The sequence below is a fragment of the Prorops nasuta genome, unplaced genomic scaffold, assembly GCF_024137725.1.
Source record: "Prorops nasuta isolate Cenicafe-Biocafe unplaced genomic scaffold, Cenicafe_Pnas_1.2 PNAS00061, whole genome shotgun sequence".
Lineage (NCBI taxonomy): Eukaryota > Metazoa > Arthropoda > Insecta > Hymenoptera > Bethylidae > Prorops > Prorops nasuta.
The window spans coordinates 499500-519734 of record NW_027116858.1 but is presented as its reverse complement, the minus strand read 5'-3'; the positions used below and the strand labels follow the sequence as shown (position 1 = coordinate 519734).

The 20235-nt window shown below is 33.3% G+C and overlaps 2 protein-coding genes across 5 annotated transcripts in view; both read left to right on the top strand.

Moving 5' to 3' along the window:
* LOC136784585 (protein prickle-like) overlaps positions 1-20235 on the top strand; it is an 85097-nt gene that overhangs the window by 6745 nt on the left and 58117 nt on the right. The window lies entirely within an intron of this gene.
* Positions 1523-9243, top strand: LOC136784601 (uncharacterized). 4 transcript variants are annotated; one of them, XM_066745369.1, is made up of 9 exons: positions 1524-2768; positions 3208-3248; positions 3777-3910; positions 4026-4282; positions 4355-4593; positions 4813-5160; positions 5265-5395; positions 5730-6059; positions 8838-9243. In XM_066745369.1, exons 1-9 carry the CDS (start codon positions 2734-2736, stop codon positions 8841-8843), a joined length of 1521 nt encoding a protein of 506 aa, XP_066601466.1. In that variant the 5' UTR covers positions 1524-2733; the 3' UTR covers positions 8844-9243. The 4 variants fall into 4 exon arrangements, with proteins under 4 accessions (XP_066601464.1, XP_066601466.1, XP_066601467.1 ...); XM_066745367.1 differs by lacking the exon at positions 8838-9243 and having other exon boundaries at positions 1523-2768; positions 5730-6164; XM_066745370.1 differs by lacking the exon at positions 8838-9243 and having other exon boundaries at positions 3197-3248; positions 5730-6164.

The window sequence follows — 20235 nt, the reverse complement described above, 5'->3', positions numbered from 1 at the left end:
CAAATAATTAAATATTTCGATTAAATAAATATCTTTATAATCAAGTGTACAAAACACTAATTGCAAAAATATCTGTTTACTTGGCATTTCTACAAAACTGCGAACGAATAATACTTTCAAATCAATTTATTATTTTATTCGAAGAAAGCAAATATTTATTTGTTTATGATCAGGATGAATTCAAACAAATATTTACTCACAGTTAAAGAGAATTATTTTAAATAAGAAAATATTTATTTCCAGCAAATTATTATCACCTTAGAGTAATAGTATAATTCCTTAAAACCAAGTAAACAAAATTTGTTAAATATAATAAATATTTCCTACAACTAACTTTATCCTCACTCAAATCAAGAAAAGATACTTTAAAAATAATTTAACGAAACTTTTGTTTTAATATGCACTGTTTCATTAAATAGAAGTAAATAATTGTTTCTTTCATATATAGAAATTACTTAAAATAAAAGAACGACCACTTGCCGCAAGACATTGATCTAAAACGAGAATAATAGTTATTTCATGTTAATTGAAAAATTTATTATTGTTCGGGATTTTAGGTGTGTTGATGCAAGCGATTCGAGATTCGAGCTGCCTCGCTCTAACACACTCTCTGTCTCTCTCCCTCACAGTTCGGCGTAACGCCGCCAGGTGGCTGGCTCGCGTAGCGGCTTTCTCGCTGACAAGATTTTGCCTGCGAAGTACTTAAGCACGCGAGTCACGCCTGCTCGTTGTCTCTCGACAACGTCGAGACCGTGGAGACTGCTCTCTAGTTCCGTTTTGGAATGCAATAGCACAGTCTTAGGACTTTGTTCCTATCCTTTTTTTCAGTGCTTAAAGCACTATCGTATAACATACGATTTTCGAAGCCTTGTTTCCCTTAACTTAATATTTAACCCATCTGCGTATACCACTCTGGTTGCGCAGTCTACATCCTATCCTTCTTTTCCTTAAACCATTTGACTTTCTTTTTGTGAAAACCATACCGAGTCAGGTCTCTCACAATTATTTAATAGTAAATATATATACATTCAAATTAAAACAAATATATTTGTTTTCATGATCCAGTGGTTTATAAGCAAGTATAGCTTATTTACTTGAAAAAAATACTGCTGCTTTTATCCCCAGAGGAAACAATGTGACAAAACTAAAGATATAATAATTTGATAGTAATAAATGTTATAATGCTATCATAAATTTAAAATTATTTTTAATTTCAATGAATATTCCTTTAATTTAAAAGAACATTTTATAAATTTAATGACTAAAAACTCATTAGAGCAAACATTTCATTTACTTGAAAGAAGCTACTAATTCTTTCGTAGTCAAATACTGTATAAAATACACTAAAGGTGGTTCGAACGTGATTTTCTAGTTAAATAGAGTTGTAGGTAGTTACAAAATTGAAGGTAGTACTTTATGTATTCTAGTTATCATAGAAAATCAGTTTGCAAAAAATAAATAATTTAAGTGTTATTTTTATTAATCTTTCTGAAACAATTATATTAAAAGAAATACTCATATGATTTGAGTATTTGCCACATTTCCATGCAGAATATAGATAAGTACGGAATTAAAAATTTTTCACGAGTAATAATAGGAGATTATTATCGGTAATATACACGTTTCGGTGATTTAAAAATTGTTTTAATTTAAAATATATTACTACAGTTTTTTATTGCTTTGTATTGTCATTGCAATACGGGACATCATAAATTTCTTCAAAATGTGTTGATCGCCCATTAGGCTACACGTTAAAAATGCCAATTTGAAATAATTATTTTTTACTTGTATCATCGGTAACATCATTCAAAATTTTAGTAGATTATTCCTCTATGCCTAAATAACCTTTCTTTAAAATTTTAAAAAATTCTGAAGAAATTTCATTGGCGCTCGAACCACCTTAATGAAACATAATTATTTAATGCTACCAAATAATATGGCACCACTAGCAATTGACTATATGATTTTAATTTTAAGGAATATTCGCTTAATTTAAAAGAACACTGTATAAATTTAATGATTTAATATTCATTGAAGCAAACATCTCATTCACTTGAATGAAGTTACTGTTTACACAAATGCAATGTACCATTTGTTGTGATTGTGTAAATTTTAACGCTAACTGGAAAGCTTCCTAAATTTTAATTGTCGCACGTCTTTAGCGACACTCATATAAAGTTGAATTAATTCAACTTCCACCGATGTCGCAAGGTCGCTAGCGACTACACTTCCCTTCGTTTTGGAATTAAAGTCGCGCAATTCATCTCCTTTTCTAATAGCAGGACTTTGTCGCTTGCGATAAGTAGCCACGAACGACAAGTGAAAACAGCATAATGCAGACATCCAACAATCTGATTGGATCACATTATATATATCTAATCTATTCATCCAATAAGATTTAATGAATATTCCAGAAGTTTTCTTAACAGTACCTAGCTGCTTTTTACATCCGGCTACCGTTACCCCCTCTCCCATTGTCATTTCCGTTTGGAACCCGGAGAAGAACGTTGGAACAAGTGGATGTGAGGACGGACCACCAGCGAAATTATTAATACTATTTTAACGTGGTAGTGAAAGTTATGTGTTATATATTTTCTCACTACGAAGAATAAAAATATTGTATCATACGTAGAGTGTAACGCAATACAAATAATATTTTGAAGTTTCATAACGCATTGTTAGTGTTCAATGGAATGATGCAATGGATGCATTTACGATAAATTTGTTGACCGAATGGAACCTAGAAGATCTCATTTCATCATTCAAAGGTAAGAAAATCTTGCGAATTATTAATTTTCTTTTGTTTTTATACATAAAGACACTTCCAAGGAAAATGTTGTAGCAATGAAGTTGCATTTTTGGTTGTAGATTAGTGTAAGTGCACGTGGCTGCCATTTTCAGTAATAGGCACATAGTTTAAAATGAATATTTATTTTCTGTTTAAACTAAAGTAACCTTTGGACTTAAATTGACAACATCCTTCTACCTTCGTATCTAATATATTCCATACCTCTAACATTTGTTACTGCAACTGCTTCATTTTATCATAAGATATTAAGTTACCAAATTTCTATAACTATTTTTCTTAGTATGCTAGCAGCAACTTATAAACTTATAAAAACTTGATTTTATCAGTCATTTTAGTTTTATACATACTGTATGTACTAAGTATAATAAGAATATATACTGTATTTAGTTTTGTAATAGCTCTGGTACTGCAAACCTTTGTCGGACTGCAACAAATTATGGTAATATTTTCTTTTCTTAATCATACGCTGTTTATTGCAATGATTTTAATCTCATTATAATTCATTTGTACGATAGTAATTCAAATTAATAGAACCTATTATGATATACGCAGAACAAATCTCTCATTATTTTCTGTATTAAAAGTATATTCTAATGTAGTACATACATTAGTGATTAAATATTCATATTTCTAATCGTAAACTGAAATTATGCAGAAATTTTGTCTACTCTTTATATCAGGAAATATATAATCTAAATAAAAATGCTATTTAATGTACCATGATATTCGTAGTAAAAGTTCTTATATGAAGAGGAATTTTGTGTTTACTGTTCGACAAGAATATACCTATTTTATATATTAATAAATATTTACTGCGAACATCATTGTACATTAAATTTACATATTTATTTTATTCACTTAAATATTTATATAATAAAATAAATAAAAAATTGAATGAATAGATAGGTTTATCTGTAACACAGTATGTAAATTGATTTTTCTAACTGTTTTCCTTTTTGTTGTTTAGAAAATGAGATTAATGAACAAAACATTAAACATTTGAATGACTCAATGCTAAAGGAATTGATTCCTAAAATAGGAAGAAGAATTTTATTTATAAATAAATTGAAGCAGCTATATTCCAATGAATCTTTGTCGCAGGTACAGTACTCTAATAATATTAGTAAAATATATTACAATTTTGGAAAAACTGAATACAAATGTATAAGGTGTATGTATATTTCTTATTTAATCAGTTTCCTAAATTTTTATATAGAACAAAACAAGTTCAATAGAAAACTTGTCAAGTGATGATGAAGTTTCTAATGATGAAAATGCGTTACCTTCAGCAAATAACTCACTCATTTCAACTCGTTTGTATAATGATAGAAGAACTATACATAAAACTTTAAAGAAAAGTACTAGAGGTTCCGCAGTTTTATGTACATATAAAAAAAACAAAGTTCTGTCGATGAAAAACAGAAATATAATCGTTGACATAATTATGGAGGATGTCTTACAAAAAGAAAAAAGGTGTTCATTGTTAATAACATCACTTCTTTATGTTTTTTCCTCGTTTATATTCATTATATTTTCTTTCATTAGATTAAGAAATGCAGATTTCCATGGTTTAGCTAAACAAATTTGTGAGGAATTTCCTACGGAAAATTTGAATACTTACTATGTGCCTCCAATAACAAAAAAAGAATCAAATATAAATAAGTCGATAAGTTCAAAAGGGAAGCTGGTTAGCAAATATCGAAATAATTTATATGGACTAAAACTATTAAATGCAGTTGGAACTACAGAGGAGGAAAGTGATACAGATGAGAATGTTGACATAGGTAAAGTTCATTAAATTTTGTCTAATTAATTTAATGCTGTTATAAAAAATCAATATTTCATTTGAAGGAAATTTCATTAGAAGGAAATTTCATTTGCTTTAAATGATATTTACTATAAATAATTAAATTATGGAATTGTTATTTTTAAAAGCAATATTATACATTTAATTAAATAAAATTTGCTTCTCTATCATATAAATGAAAAATTTATGTTTATAGATACCGAAGGACTTGAATTGAAACAATGGTTAAGCGTTACAATAACTCCTTGGGATAAGGTTAAAGAAAATTGGAAAAAATCATTTAATTTTAGACGACAGGAATATAAGAAAAATAAAGATTTTAATATTGCTACAATCGTCGCCGAATGGCCAATATTAAGACAGCCCAATGCGTTTGCTTTAATCAACGAGGATTTCGATTCATTACGTTTAACTACGGTTAATTTAAATGAAGAAATTTGGGAAACTTTTTTCCAAAAGGTTTTAAAATTAAGAGATTTGAATAACAGGGATTCGAATTCATTAGCATTAAAAGAAGTGGTAACATTAGAAGAAATTAATATAGGTTAGCGTTCGTTTAGTTTCCTATTTCATTACGAATATAATTAAATATATGTTTTTAAGCTTCTCAAAATAATTTCATTTTGATAACAAATAATGATTAAATAGATTTGAAAGTAGCTGGACAGTTATTATTGCTACCATATTTGCTGCCGCCTAAAGGACGCATAAAATGTGGTCAAAAACATTGGAAACCCTCCGTTACAGAATGCAAAGATAGTATTCTTATGCATTTACTGGTAATTTTTATATACTTTTTGTTTTACAAGGTGCAGTATTTGTAAAAAAATAGCAGACGTGTGTTAAATATTTTTGAAGTGGTCAACTAAGCTTGAAAGAACAATGTATGTATTAAAATATAAATCAAAACTTGTTTAAAGTGAGTCGAAACCTCTAAAAAAGATTGTAATAACCTAGGATTTTTTATTTTAGTAGTTACTTACATTATGCCATCAAATTTGCTTAATATGTTAGTAAATATTTAATACACATGCCACGGACTTTCTTCAAATAGAGCACCTTGTATTATATCCGTTAACGTAATAATTTTATTTACATGAAGATTTTTGACAGATTCCTGGAGATATAATTGTTAAAGTTGATGAAAGAAGAGAATTAATGAAGAAATTGAACTTGTCGGTTCAACCATTCATCATAATAATTGGGCCTACATTAACAGATATTGAGTCGATATATGTATGCCTTGATGACATCATATACAAATTGGAATCTGTATTGCAAGCTGTCGACATTTGCTTCAAGATATTTCATGTGTTTAACCTCAAGTACCCACCAGAAAGTGAACACATCTGGCAGCTGGTGCAATTGTATATATATAATATAAAAACAGTGTACGACAAATACATTTCTCAAGTCGCCGAATTAATAACTGATATGAACAAGGTACGACAGCAATGTAAACTTAAATTTAAAATACATTATATTAACTATACTTTTCTTCAATTTAAGTCTCATAAAAGTCTTAGTCTATATAAAAATAATCATTAGTTTAGACCGCACTTTACGCAGTTGACGTTTTATAAAATGTAATTGCTTCTGCTCCATATATATTTGGAAATAAGTATACATACCTAAACAAAATGATTTGTTGTCCATATTGTAATAAAATTATAGAAGAAAGGAAATTTTTTAAAGTCCATGTAAAAAGAAATCATAAATTTCTATTAAATAGCTCATGTTATTGTAAATTTCGAAGTTGTTATAGATCTTTCTCTAACTTTTATGGATTTAAACAACATTATTTAAGAGAACATATGGCTGACGGTAGAGCCGGTAGTATTAAGGATGTTCAATATAATGGGCCAGTTACAATCGAAGAAAACAGGTTGTTTGAAAATTTCCTTTCAGATAATGAGGAACCAAATTTAATTGATGCCATAAAATCGGATATGTTAACTTTTACGAGAAACGAATCAAAATTAAATTTCAATGGTTTCAAAAATATTATTGTTTCCTATGTTTCATTATATATCGCTAAATTCTACAGTTTTCTAAACATACCTCGAAATTTTAGTTTACAGATATTAGAAACGTTGAAAGAATTTTTTTCCATGTCATTAAAAAAAATTGTAGAATATATTAGTTCTAATCAAATGTGTACTGTTCCACAAGAAACTGCAATTCTACAAGCTGTAGATGAAGCTTTCAATTATTTTACATCGGAATTTATAATTTTCAAATATTTTGTTCAACAAGGAACTCTGATTATGCCGGTAACTCGTAGTATAGATACAGGTTTGAGACCCCGTTCTTCTAAAGGAAAAAATATAGTTTCCATTTTCAACATTACTATTGAAACAGTGCCTTTAAAAATAACTTTAACGAAATTTTTACAATTGCCGCATGTTTTTGATTGTATTATAAATGAATTGGAAAAGCAAAGAGAACCTGGTTTCTTTAGTTCCATATTGGATGGTGAAGTTTGGCAAAATATTAAAGCAAATTTTCCTGAATCAATTGTCTTACCGTTAAATATATATTTTGATGACTTCGAGATTAACAATCCGTTAGGTTCTCATAATAATATAAATAAAATAGGATCTGTTTATTTTACCATTCCATGTATACCTAATGAATACAAAAGCACCTTGAATAATATATTTCTTGCTCAACTACATAAAACGGAGGATTATAAACATTATGGCAATTCTATAATTTTTCATAACCTTATCCAGGAGCTAGCCGAATTAGAAACACTTGGTACTACTGTTACATTTAATGGGGCAGTGAAAAAAATATATTTTGTTTTAACAGCAGTAATCGGAGATAATTTAGGATTAAACCAAATTTTAGGTTTCAATACAAGCTTCAATTCTAATTTTTCTTGTCGCTTTTGCAAAACTGATAAAAACCTACGAATGAGGCAATTAATGGAAAACGATAATCTAAGGCGTACCAAAGACACATATGCAGAAGACGTTCAGAATAGTACTTACGGCATTGCAGAACAATGCGTTTTCAATCAATTGCAATTTTTTCACGTAAATGAAAATGTTGCATTTGATGTAATGCACGATCTTTTTGAAGGTGTTTGTAGGTATGAAATGGGACAAATATTATACGAATTAATCTTCATTCAAAAACTGTTTTCGTTAGAGGTTCTAAATAATAGGATCCAGTATTTTGATTTCGGGAATAAATATAGTATAAATAAACCTGTTAGTATTTCAGATGCTGCAATTAAAAAAAAACTTATAATACTTTCTGCATCTGAAATGGCATGTTTCGTTCAATTTTTCGGTCTTTTTATTGGAGATTTAGTTCCTCACGATAATAAAGTTTGGAGAATATGGGTATTGTTAACTGAATTGATATGTACTGTTATGTCATCTTCGTTTAGCATTGAAAGTTTAAGTTATTTAAAAAATGTTATTTTTGAGCATCATTCATTATATCTAGAAACATTTAATGATAGTATTCTGAAACCTAAGCACCACTTCTTATTGCATTATCCAAGTATTATAAAAAAATATGGTCCGATCAAATATCTATCCAGTTTCAGATTTGAAGGAAAACATAAACAGTTTAAAAACATTGCTTCGGCAGTCGCTTCTCGCGTTAATGCTCCGCACACACTTGCTTTAAAGCATCAATTGCTTTTGAATTATCGCTTTTATTTAAATGATGGTTTCTCTAGTATTCCCAAATTAGGACCTCAACTACAAGAAAATTTACTAAATAGTATATGTCTTGAAGTACTGCAAGAAAAATTAGCTTTAAATACAATTAATAATTATAATTCCGTGGAATGGGTTAATTGTTACGGTACAATGTATAAACCAAAAATGCTTGTGATCGTAGAAAACAATGATATTTTTCCTACTTTTGGAGAGATTCGAAATATTATTGTGAATGGGAATAATATTTTGTTTATAGTTACAATTTTGCAAACACTTTCATTTGTCGAACATTATCATGCGTATGAAGTTAAAACAACGAAAAGTTGGAAATTAGTCTCTCGAAATGATCTAGAAGATTATTCCACTTTTAACATTCATATTTTGTCTAACGGTTTAAAATGTGTACCATGTATTTGAATTCCTTAATCATTTCGTGATGTGCTAGTATTTTTTTCATGTAAAGACTAAGACTTTTATATGAAAGCAAAGTGTTCTCTTTCTGACTTTTATAATTGTTGTAATGAATTTTATCCTATTTCAGGTTTAACAATAAGACACTTTTTTATGGATTACAATGTCCTTGAATAGACAACTTTAGTTTTTGATGTCGATAATTACTTTGACTTTCAGTTATTAATCATAATTGAATAATTTTATATATTACAGCGTTTTTTTTTGCGTTCGTTACATTAACTCAGTTACGTAAATTTAACACCCAATATATTAAATATTTAAGAAATATAAATATTATTTGTGCAATGCTCTGTGTTGAATAGTATATGATATTATGAATGAATATAATTATTAGATATGTATGCCATGCCATGTATTATACTATTTTATTTTGCTGTCTACTATCTATATGCTGTAAGGTTTAGTTGCTTGTATCTCTATACAAAATTATAAGGTGTTGCCTCTCTATTCCTAAATTTTTAAATATTTTTTATTTCCCTGTATCCTGTGTATAATATAGTGTTGCTCCCTTTACCAACATCTCAATTCGGTAAGTAGTGCAGTGACTCCATTATTTTCGTTAAAGTGATTATTGCTTAACACTAGATTGCCTGAAGAAATAAAGTCATTTTGACTGCTTTTTAATTTCTGTTAGAGAAAAAAAGTGTTTATAATAATAGAATTTCTTAGAATATTAAGACTTTTTATACATAAGCTTGTATAAAGTCTTAAAATCCTAAGAAATTCTATTATTATATACATATTTTTCTCTAACAGAAGTTAAAAAGTAATCAAAATGACTTCTTCAGGCAATCTAGTGTTAATCATACAAACAACAATAATTATAGGTAAACCAAAGGAAGAATTAGTCGCATTTAATAGATAATATTGTTAGAAAGTTAATGGTTGAAAAATGAAAATTCGAAAACTAAAGACAGAATAGTCTTATTACAGGATCAGGCCGCACATAGGTACGTTCAATGATCTCTATTAGTGGCATATGTTTAATATATCTGCATAAATGTAATACGTTGTTTCGAGTTAAGTTTCGTAAAGAAGAAATCATTTATTATTTATGTTTGTCAAACTTTATCATATTTACATAAATTTTTATTTTTACGACTAAATGATGCGCATTAAGCGACATTTCTTAAGACTTATCGCTGCTTTCCTTTAACACTTTAACCTATTTATGCTTTACAGACATTATGCACCGTTCTCTTTATATAAAGTGTCTAACACGCAGGATTCATATCTGGGAAATTTTTGGTAGAATTTCACATAACTGACTTACAAAGAAAAGCATTGCAAAATTTGTTCACAGAAATTAATATTTATTGTGTTCAACATATTACAAAAGTAATTCCATTAATGGTAACGCATTAATATATTGATTCTAGTTTTCCTGCACTATCTTCTTTTCTCCAATGTTTTCATTCTCAAGCGGCCATTTTTGTCACCGTTCGACGCGTAACCTAGTGAGCGTTCCAACGACGAATAAGTAGTACGATACTGCTATCAAATGAATATAATCTTCATAATAATGAATCTTTCTCGCTAGTGGCCTTCTACATGAAACTTCTTATATATACTGAGTTCGAAACTCCTATAGGTATATTTAGGTTGTATACGACTCTATTGAATTGTTTAAGGTAAGTACATATTCTCTTCATACTAACAAATTTCTTCTAGCAGCGAAACAAGAATGGATCAAAGAAACACCTATGGAACAAAGATTGTAATTATATATAAATAAGGTAAGTGAAAATCGCTTATTACAAGTACATTCTCTCTACTTCAAAAAAATAAAGAATTTTCAAATAAAATAAATTTGTGTGTTATTCACTGTTACAAAACCAACGGTTTGTTCGACATCAGTAATTAAACTTGAATCAATTAAGGCACGAAATCGAGGAAACGTAAATAAAGGTTATAAGAAAGTAGGGATTTACAAAATTGCCTGCTATTTACAAATAAAGAAACTAATTGATATAAACAAATAAAATATTTGTAATTTTTTTTTAAATAAATATTTGCTTTTATTAAACTCAGTTATTCAAGTTGAAACAATTTGGTTTTGTCAAAGGCATACATTTGCTCATATTTAGGTGATATTCATTTACCGTTAATGAATATCACCTACTGTTGAGGAAATATTTGCTTGCATCAAACCCGTGGTTACATAAGTTGAAACAAATTTGCTTAGATAAAGGTATTTATTTGCTCGTATTTAGGTGATATTCATTTACCGTTAATGAATATCACCTACTGTTGAGGAAATATTTGCTTGCATCAAACCCGTGGTTATATAAGTTGAAACAAATTTACTTAGATAAAGGTATTTATTTGCTCGTATTTAGGTGATATTCATTTACCGTTAATAAATTTTACCTACTGTTGAGGAAATATTTGCTTGTATCAAACCTGCGGTTATATAAATTGAAATAAATTTACTTGGATAAAGGCATTTATTTGCTTGTATGCAGGTGATATTCATTAACGGTTAATGAATATCACCTATTATTGAGGAAATATTTGCTTGTATCAAACCCGTGGTTATATAAATTCAAATAAATTTACTTGGATAAAGGCATTTATTTGCTTGTATTCAGGTGATATTTCCTTTGAAATAAATTATATTTATTCACTTTTATTATATATGTACTATCTTCAGTACATATATAATAAAAGTGAATAAATATAATTTATTTCAAAGGAAATATCACCTGAATACAAGCAAATAAATGCCTTTATCCAAGTAAATTTATTTGAATTTATATAACCACGGGTTTGATACAAGCAAATATTTCCTCAATAATAGGTGATATTCATTAACCGTTAATGCATATCACCTATTATTGAGGAAATATTTGCTTGTATCAAACCCGTGGTTATATAAATTCAAATAAATTTACTTGGATAAAGGCATTTATTTGCTTGTATTCAGGTGATATTTCCTTTGAAATAAATTATATTTATTCACTTTTATTATATATATACTATCTTCAAATAAATATTACTTTTTTGAAGTATATATTTCAAATAAATCACATTACTAATTTCAATTAAATTTACTAAAGCCAAATACACTGATTCACTCGTGAACTTTTTAAATAAATATTTACTATAAATTAAGCTAAATTTACTAGATTCAAGTGATTATTTTTCTCAGTGTATATACGTGCATGTTTAAATATTGTACATGCAACTATCTGACGCTATATATATATATATATATATATATATATATATAGGAAGAGAGAGAGAGAGAGAAGAAAATCAATCATATACCTAAGTTTAATATTTGCAAAACTCTTCGTCCAGCATCTGTTGGCTTGACACAGGACTAGTATGTATTTGTGCGTGTACTTGCGCGTTAATAGCCATGTGTATTTAACAAATTGGCAGCGTGTATCGGAGGGTTCGAGCAGGCAGGAGAGATAGAGAAGTAATAAAGCTGTCAGCGCTGTGGAATATCATGAATAAAACGTTGAAAAGGTAAAAGAAAGTAGATCTTTTAATAGGCCGGTCTTTCTATATACTTTATTAGTTTGACGAACCAAGCTATACGTATAAAGAGTAACGACACGAGGACGCGCGCGCGCGCGTCTCATTCGACCAAAGAAACGCTACTTCGATGACAACTATTTACACAACTTTCCTCTATACTCACACGCGACTATCCTGTATATATACATACATAAATCCACCGAAACTCTATCATTGCCCAAAAAGTCAAGCGTAAATCTAGCAAGGTCATCGTGGGGCAATTAAAATACCAAATTTCCACTGGTATAACCGCACGGTTTCCCTATAATTAAGAGTTGGGCAATTTTCACTTTGCCTAGCATCAGCCTAATGATCAGCTGTCCGTAAATAAAGTTGCAGGATAATTGAGCAAACGCGCCAGGGGCTAATGTACTAATGTAAAATATTCAACCAAGCGAGAGGGAGTGGGAAGAAGCTTCTATGGTTAATAACTTGCTCCACTCTCTCTCTCTCTCTCTCTCTCTCTCTCTCTCTCTCTCTCTCTCTCTCTCTCTCTCTCTCTCTCCATCTCTGCTGGTACTTCTTCTTCTTCTTCCTCCTCTTCTTCATCTACTGCTACTGCGAGAAAACAGAACGATATTCGTGACTGGAATCGTGGCGCCCTCTAATTTCATTTAATGCTCGTCTTAAAATCGGACGATTAGTTCTCTTAACGAGGCTACCTCGACTCTGGAGAGAGAGAGAGAGAGAGAGAGAGAGAGAGAGAGAGAGAGAGAGAGAGAAAGAGACAAGAATTATATATAAGCTTCTTGAATTCCAGCCTCGTATGCAGATGGCTCGGAATAGAAATTATATCTTGATGTATAGAATATTGGAGATAAGGAAATATTATTTCCAAATTGATGAAGGAGAAGAAGGTTATAGATAGGCGAGGTTGTATATAGGTATATGTATATACGTGTGTATTTTTACGGTCACTCCCAGAGACTCTTCGAAACACATATATACCTCGGAAGAAAAGATTTATTACGCACCAAAGCGCGTATAGCTTACGCGAAGAAGAATAAGGGAAAGCAAAAAAACGTAATAGTTTGATCGTTTCCAGCAAGAATCCGTAAAATTTGTAGGATCGACAAGGACGAACATTTGGAAATGTTCATTTCCCAAGATCGAGCCTCGAGATTTTCGGTTTTATCGTTCCTCTTTGTTCCTTTTCACGGTTGGATCGCGTCGGTCGCTCGACTTTCGGTTTTCGGGTCCTCCGCAGGATTTTTATGGTCGCGTCGTTGGTTGGTTTTTCTGTCTTGCGCACCTTTTACGGTGGCCCTACGTGCTCTCGCGAGGACCGCTAATTAGGTTGAGGCGCGCATCAGGCCAGAACCGGACAGCGCCGAGAGCAACGCTGGAGAATTTCTCATCGAGGGTCGCGCGCGCTCCGGGTCCTCCCTTTCAACCCCCTTCCCCTTCTCGATGCGCCACACGGTGAAAATCAAGAAAATATCTAGGCCATCCCCGCAATAAGAGAGTCGCGCGCGCGCGCGCGCAATTGAATCACGCAGCCCGGCAAGAGATATTGCGAAGAAGCGAGGCGATAGGAGCCAATGGAACGTGAACTCCTCATCTCCCGGGAGATAGCCCGGCTTTAACCGTATCGAATTACACGTTTTGCGGTTGCCTGCGGTAATTCCGTTTCCATGCCGAGGCTTTCCACACACAGCCAAGGTCTTCTCTCGTCTCCAGGAAGCGTGGAGAAACAAGTCTTCGGAGTCGTTATATATATACCGACGCGCGCGTACGATAGTTAAACGTTCGGATGAAAAGTATCGGTAAACATATCGGATGAGTTAGATACCGCGTGCATCTAGAAACTCTAACGGACGATCATGGATAATGGAATTGACTGAGTTTCTCTCACAAGATTATTCGTGCACAACTATATGGAGAACGGGTTGAGGATTCCGCGTGCGCGAGCTCTGCTCCTCTCTACGCACAAAACACAGGCGGATAAAAAGCCAATGGAATGAGATGAAACGTACAGGGTTGTTATATACACCGATAGAATGTAGGCCGTTTCCTACCTTCCTCCACTTGATTATCCGCGAGATATCCGCGCGCGAGCCATTTTCTCGTTAAACGCTAAAGCCACACTCGTCTACAAAGGACATAAGCTGCAACGCAAATTAACGCTATACACACACCGAGAGATGCCTCACATTCGACCTGCTCTTCCTATAAATTCATTCGCGGCAACCTTGAATTCCTATCCTCGTTGGACGCTACTTTTTCCGACGAGCTTTCCCATTAGACCATTGAAACGCGTATACCTGGAATCCCTCGTGTGCCTACGCGGTTCTATGGTAAAGCTATAGATCAATTCTCGCATATTCGTGCTCTTATGCGCTAATTATTTCCGCGCTCTTTACCGATTTCTTCCGCCAATTTGCGATCGAGGATCATGAGGAATTGGTTCTACCGCGGTCCTTGTTAAATTATGGATGCATCTTGCGTGTACTTGGAAACGATCGATTATTCTTCCGCATCTCTCATCTGTCTGTGCGTTCGTCAAAGCAGGGAATTTCGAGTCTTTACCGATTCCTTGTGCTGCTACTTACGACAAAAAATTGTAACACTAATCGCCGAATCTCACCTGGGGGAAGAAGCGACCGATGCAAAAAGTTGAGTGCAGGCAGCAAGATTGCAGAGCTAATATCAACGAGGATCAAGATGAGGCTAGTGTTAAAGGACTTTCAAGTAGAAGCCAACATCTCTTATTCGAGTTATTCCTTCATAAAAACAGTCAATGACCGCGAGTTATACGGGAAAAAGAAAGAAGCAATATAGGGTGTATTAGCAATGAGGAAGATAGGAGGAAGGAAGGAAGGAAAGAGGTACTTTTCTCTCTGTTTATTAATTAATATAATCCTCACTGCGCTTCGAGTATATAAGACTTTTTGCCAGTTTTAGGAATGAGCACAAGTAATGGCACGATAATGATCCGCTGAAGAAGAGTTTGAGGAATTTTTACTTATTAGCCGATTATACCCTGAACGTTCCGTACGACCCGTCTAACGATTCAGCTTTATCCCGTATCCCGGCTTATCCCTTATAAGTGGCGATGATGCGGAATAATGCGGGAGCCCTCCGGTACGGTCATCACGGGCAAATAGAAATTCCTTAAATCTCGGATGGACGATTCCCGAAATCTTATGCTCTTCAGGATATATATTATATTACAAAAGAAAATTAATATTGCACGTTGGCAGCAAACTCGAGTTTGGATTCGATCGGAAATAATGGGGAGAGTGATAGCGCGCGCGTTGTGGTCGATAGAGGTATTAGGAAGTAGAGTGGAGAGAGAGGGGGGGGGGGGGTGGTGGTGGTGGGAGGATGTAGCCTAGCTGTATATAGTCGCAATATGCAGTAAAGCACGAGTGCAAGAATGGTAGGGGGAGAGGGGAAGGGGGTGGCACATGGTGCAGGCGTTTGAGAGTGGACCCCGGCCGCCCGGACCGAACCGGATGATATACTATTATACTATATGGAGTGTCTCGTTAATCAAGAGCGCGCGGTGCGCGGCGCGTTATCGCCTCTGGCTCATAGGGGAGAAAATGCGAGGGCCGCAGTCAAAGTTGGGATTGGGAGTGCGCCAAGGGTTCGGCTAGCTCTTGTCCAGTGTTTAGCGCTTGACAAACGAGCGGAGTGCCAGGCGTGCTCGCGTAAACAACGCGCCGGACTCGCGTAAAACCGCTCGGCAAAAACCGTAAATCTAACCATTAACCACGATTAACGATTATTGGACGCAGCGCGACGCACGGGCACAAATGCACCGCGTCAAATTCATCCGGAATGAAAAAAATAATTGGACAGTCCACGCAATTTCGCAATTCTTCTCTCTCTCTCTCTCTCTCTCTCCCGGACTTATATATCTAAACAAACTGCAATAATTATTGTACAACGTTAATATAAACAAAACGAGTACATTTTATTCGATACGAGGGGTCGAAACTCGCGCGAACGGTTTAGTCCTCTTGCGAATAATAAGACCTGCAGAAGACTCGACTCGACTCGACTCGACTCGATTGTTTACACGGTTCTTGTATCAGTGTAGAATCAACGGAGAAGTTTTTCAGACGCTCGTTCCTGACATTAAGCACAGGAGAGAGAGAGAGAGAGGCAAAACATTGCAGCAGCTGATCCTCGTGGCGGAATGCCCGAGCCAGAGACGCTCATGCGATAGCTGAATAGTTCAAATCAAAGAGGATGGTCGAGATTGTTCGTTACTGTACGTAAACGCTTCCTGCCACCTCCCTTGCGCAATAAATTTCTTCTCGAGGAATTCCAGGATTAATTAGCGAACACCTAAGAATCGCGACGTATGTTTTCACTGTGTAGACGCTTTATATTCCGGTTGTTCCTAGCTATATAAACACACTCGACTGATGTGTATGTGTGTGTGAGAAATATTAATTTATCTCCAGAGTCAAAGTGGTCTATGTGTATATAGGAAATAGATATTATCTAATAGAAAGGAACGCGCGCCAACGGAGGGAGAGAGTGACGAGCTTCATGAGCTATGACCACGATTCATGAGTCAACTGCCGATTGGTTCTTGCAATAATCTCTGTTCCTACATATATATATATATATATATATATATATATACATGTATATAGGAGAGAAGGCTCTTTGAGCAACGTACACTTCTATTCGTATCGATTCTATTATTCTAGGGACGAGAATTTTATCGGGCAATAGAGCAAATCGATTTGCCGGCTCTGGCAGCTTCTCTCTCTCTCTCTCTCTCTCATTGCAGACCCATCGGACCCCACACCGTACAAGGTGTCTCGCACCAGAGATTCATCGCTTTAATGCAGTCGATCCACAGATGCGATCGATAAGAGTGCTTAGTTAAGTGTAAAATGCTTCTCCAACCCAATGTCCCGTCCTGTTTGACCTGTCTCTCTCTCTCTCTCTCTCTCTCTATATATATATGTATATGTGTACGCGGAAATACTCTGAATAATAATATCAAAGAACGATAAGGAAATTCATGAAAAGAAAATCAGCTGTTTTGACAAAATTTAAGCAATTTGCGAGATTAAAGAAGCAATTTAGAGCTACCTCGTACAAAAGATATATTTCGATCTTGACGGAGATTTAAAGAAAGGTATATTAAAGAAAAGTTGGGAGTTGTTGGCTCGCAGTGCAATCCAATAATAAGTATTATCGCATATTTTGCCCTTCCCTCGCTATTTTATGTGAGAAATAACCCATTTCGACGAAACCTTCTTGCGACTTTATGGCTTTTCCCAGACTCCCCTCCCCACACACATGTTCCACCGAGTTCCTCATGGTGTGTGTAACCAAGATGGAAACAGTGCTCGGCAATTATACATATACCGTTGCACACACATATATCTATAGACTCAAATCTAATCTACTCGAAATTAACTAGAAGTTTTCGTTGAGTCTTCATGATTTCCGTTCTTGCTTCGTTTGATGAAATTATTAGCAATTGAGATAATTATTTTTACCGAATTATCAGTATATTGAAATTCTTTACGATTAAACTATTTTTAAATTAAAATTTCGTATGAAAGAATGACAAAGACATTGATATTTTTCTAGGAAGGTAAATTTTTCGAGGTACGTTCCTACCTCTAGATCCATTGCTTTTTGCAAAATCAGGGGCACCTCGCGAAGGCTATTGCAATGGTCTTGAACGGAGCAGAGGCTATGTTTCTTCCTTTTTCGTTTTTTCTTTTTAAATATACAAATAATTTGTATATTTAAAAAGAAAAAAACCAAAAACGAACAAAACTCTTTGCGCGTAACTCGTTCCTGAGCATATTTGCTCTTACCCCCGGGAAGGGATGGGAAGGGTAAGAAAATGTGGGAATAAAGGAACCTGAAAAAGAAAACCTGCCTATCACCGAAAGCTATAACGCCTACCTAGTACGCAAAGCTAAAAAGCCTACCTATATCGGAAAGCTACACCTGAAAAAAAAAAGTACAATACACACGCACGCAAAATATATTAACGCAATTGATGAACCTGAAAAAGAAAGCCTGCCTAACACCGAAAGCTATACTTAATGCCTACCTAAAACGCAAAACTAGGGGGCCTACCTAATCGGAAATCTAAACCTGAAAACACAAGAAAAAATGAAAAAAATGGTTTTAACCGAAGAAGGACCGATTGGAATCTATCGGTAGGTTCTCTCGGTCATTCTTAGGTTAAATAAGCAAAATCCACAGTTTTACCCGTGGGACTCACTCATTCGGCGAAATTCCAACGATGATCCATCTGCTCAGCAGGCTGCAGAATATGATGACGAAGGCACTCGCGATAAATTAATACGGCGCGACGCGACGCGACGCGACGCAACGCGGATTTTTTATATTTCACTGCACGACGCGGAAGATTAAAAATTATACTGCGTAAATCGAAGCTAAAAAATTGCACTGTACGACGCGAAATTTTATAATAACTTCACTTCGATAAACGGGTTTAAAATTTCACTTCGCGACGCGGACGTTCGATTCGCGCACTTACACCTCAAAGTGAGGTCGCCCACTGTAACGTAAACAAAAGAAATTCCATGTTATTCAATTTTAATCTTTTTCAGTGATTTTTCCAGTTTATTTTGACTTTAAAAGAAAAATAATGTTACTTACAGGCTATGAGAGTCCTTGAGGCTGTTGCCCTTGGCCGCTTGCATGCTCCAAAACATTGCACATCACTCGCGCCGCGCACTCTAGTCTTTACCCAGCCAGACAGGTTTACTTCATATTTATATAAGGTTTACAGCAATTCAAATAATTATTTGTAGTAAAGTTGCTATCCTTATGAGTGTACAGGTGGGCGCAAAGTTTGAAGTTAAAAATACTGAAAATAATAATCGAAACATTTACTCATAATTGGGAATATCAATGAGAAAAATAAATTTCGCATCGTTTACAGCAAATTTGCATCATAATATCAACAAACGCAATGTCCACAAAATCTTGCAAACGTTCCATAAATTTTGTGTAGCAAAATTTAGATAAATATGAAGTAAATTTTACTACATTTCTTGTAGTAAAATGTAGACAAATTTGAAGTAAATTTTACTATATTTTGTGTATTAAAGTGTAGATAAATTTGATATAAACTTGCTACATTTCGTGTAGCAAAATGTTCGTACAATTTACTGCAACCTAACTCTACATGTGTTATAGGTAAATTGCTATGAAATTTACAACTTAATTTTACGACAAATTTACTTAAAATTTATTTAAATACTATAAAATAATATTACAAAAATAAAGTATGTTAAAATATTATAAAATATTAATTATTTTTTTAATCGCTTAAAGTATGGGCAGAATCGTTTTCATCAGGAAACAGTTCCTTTTCCTCGTCTGCACGCTTCCGTTTTTGCCCTTTTTTATTAGTACCTCTTGCATTCCTCGCTATTTGTTTATATGATCTCAATGCTTCTTGGAAATTTGACTTGAATACATCCCTATTAAATTTATCAAGTGTTTTAATCTTTTTGGCAGCATCTGTGGAAATAATAATAAAGGATTTTTTGCTACGATTGCGCATCATATTGATAAAAATTGAATAATTTTTCCTACAAAATACTACTATTGAAATAATAAATATATATGTATTACAAAAAGAAAATACTTACCGATTGCTTATATTCCTAGGGTTCCCTAATAAAACTGCTCACTAGTACGAATAGAACTTATCACTTTTCACTTCATCGACCGATGAACACCAAAGCGAGACTAAACAAGTTGAAGAAATTGTAACTCATCAGAGTAATAATTTTTCTGAGTTATTACGCATGACAGTTGCAGTTTTTTAAATTAAGTTTTTGTAAAATTTTCATCTACTTTTGAAAATATAGAAAACTTACAAAATTGAAGTAATATTTAGTAGAATTTTATAATATAACTTTTGGTATTGAAATTTACATCATGATCTATAATCACGTTTAAAGCAA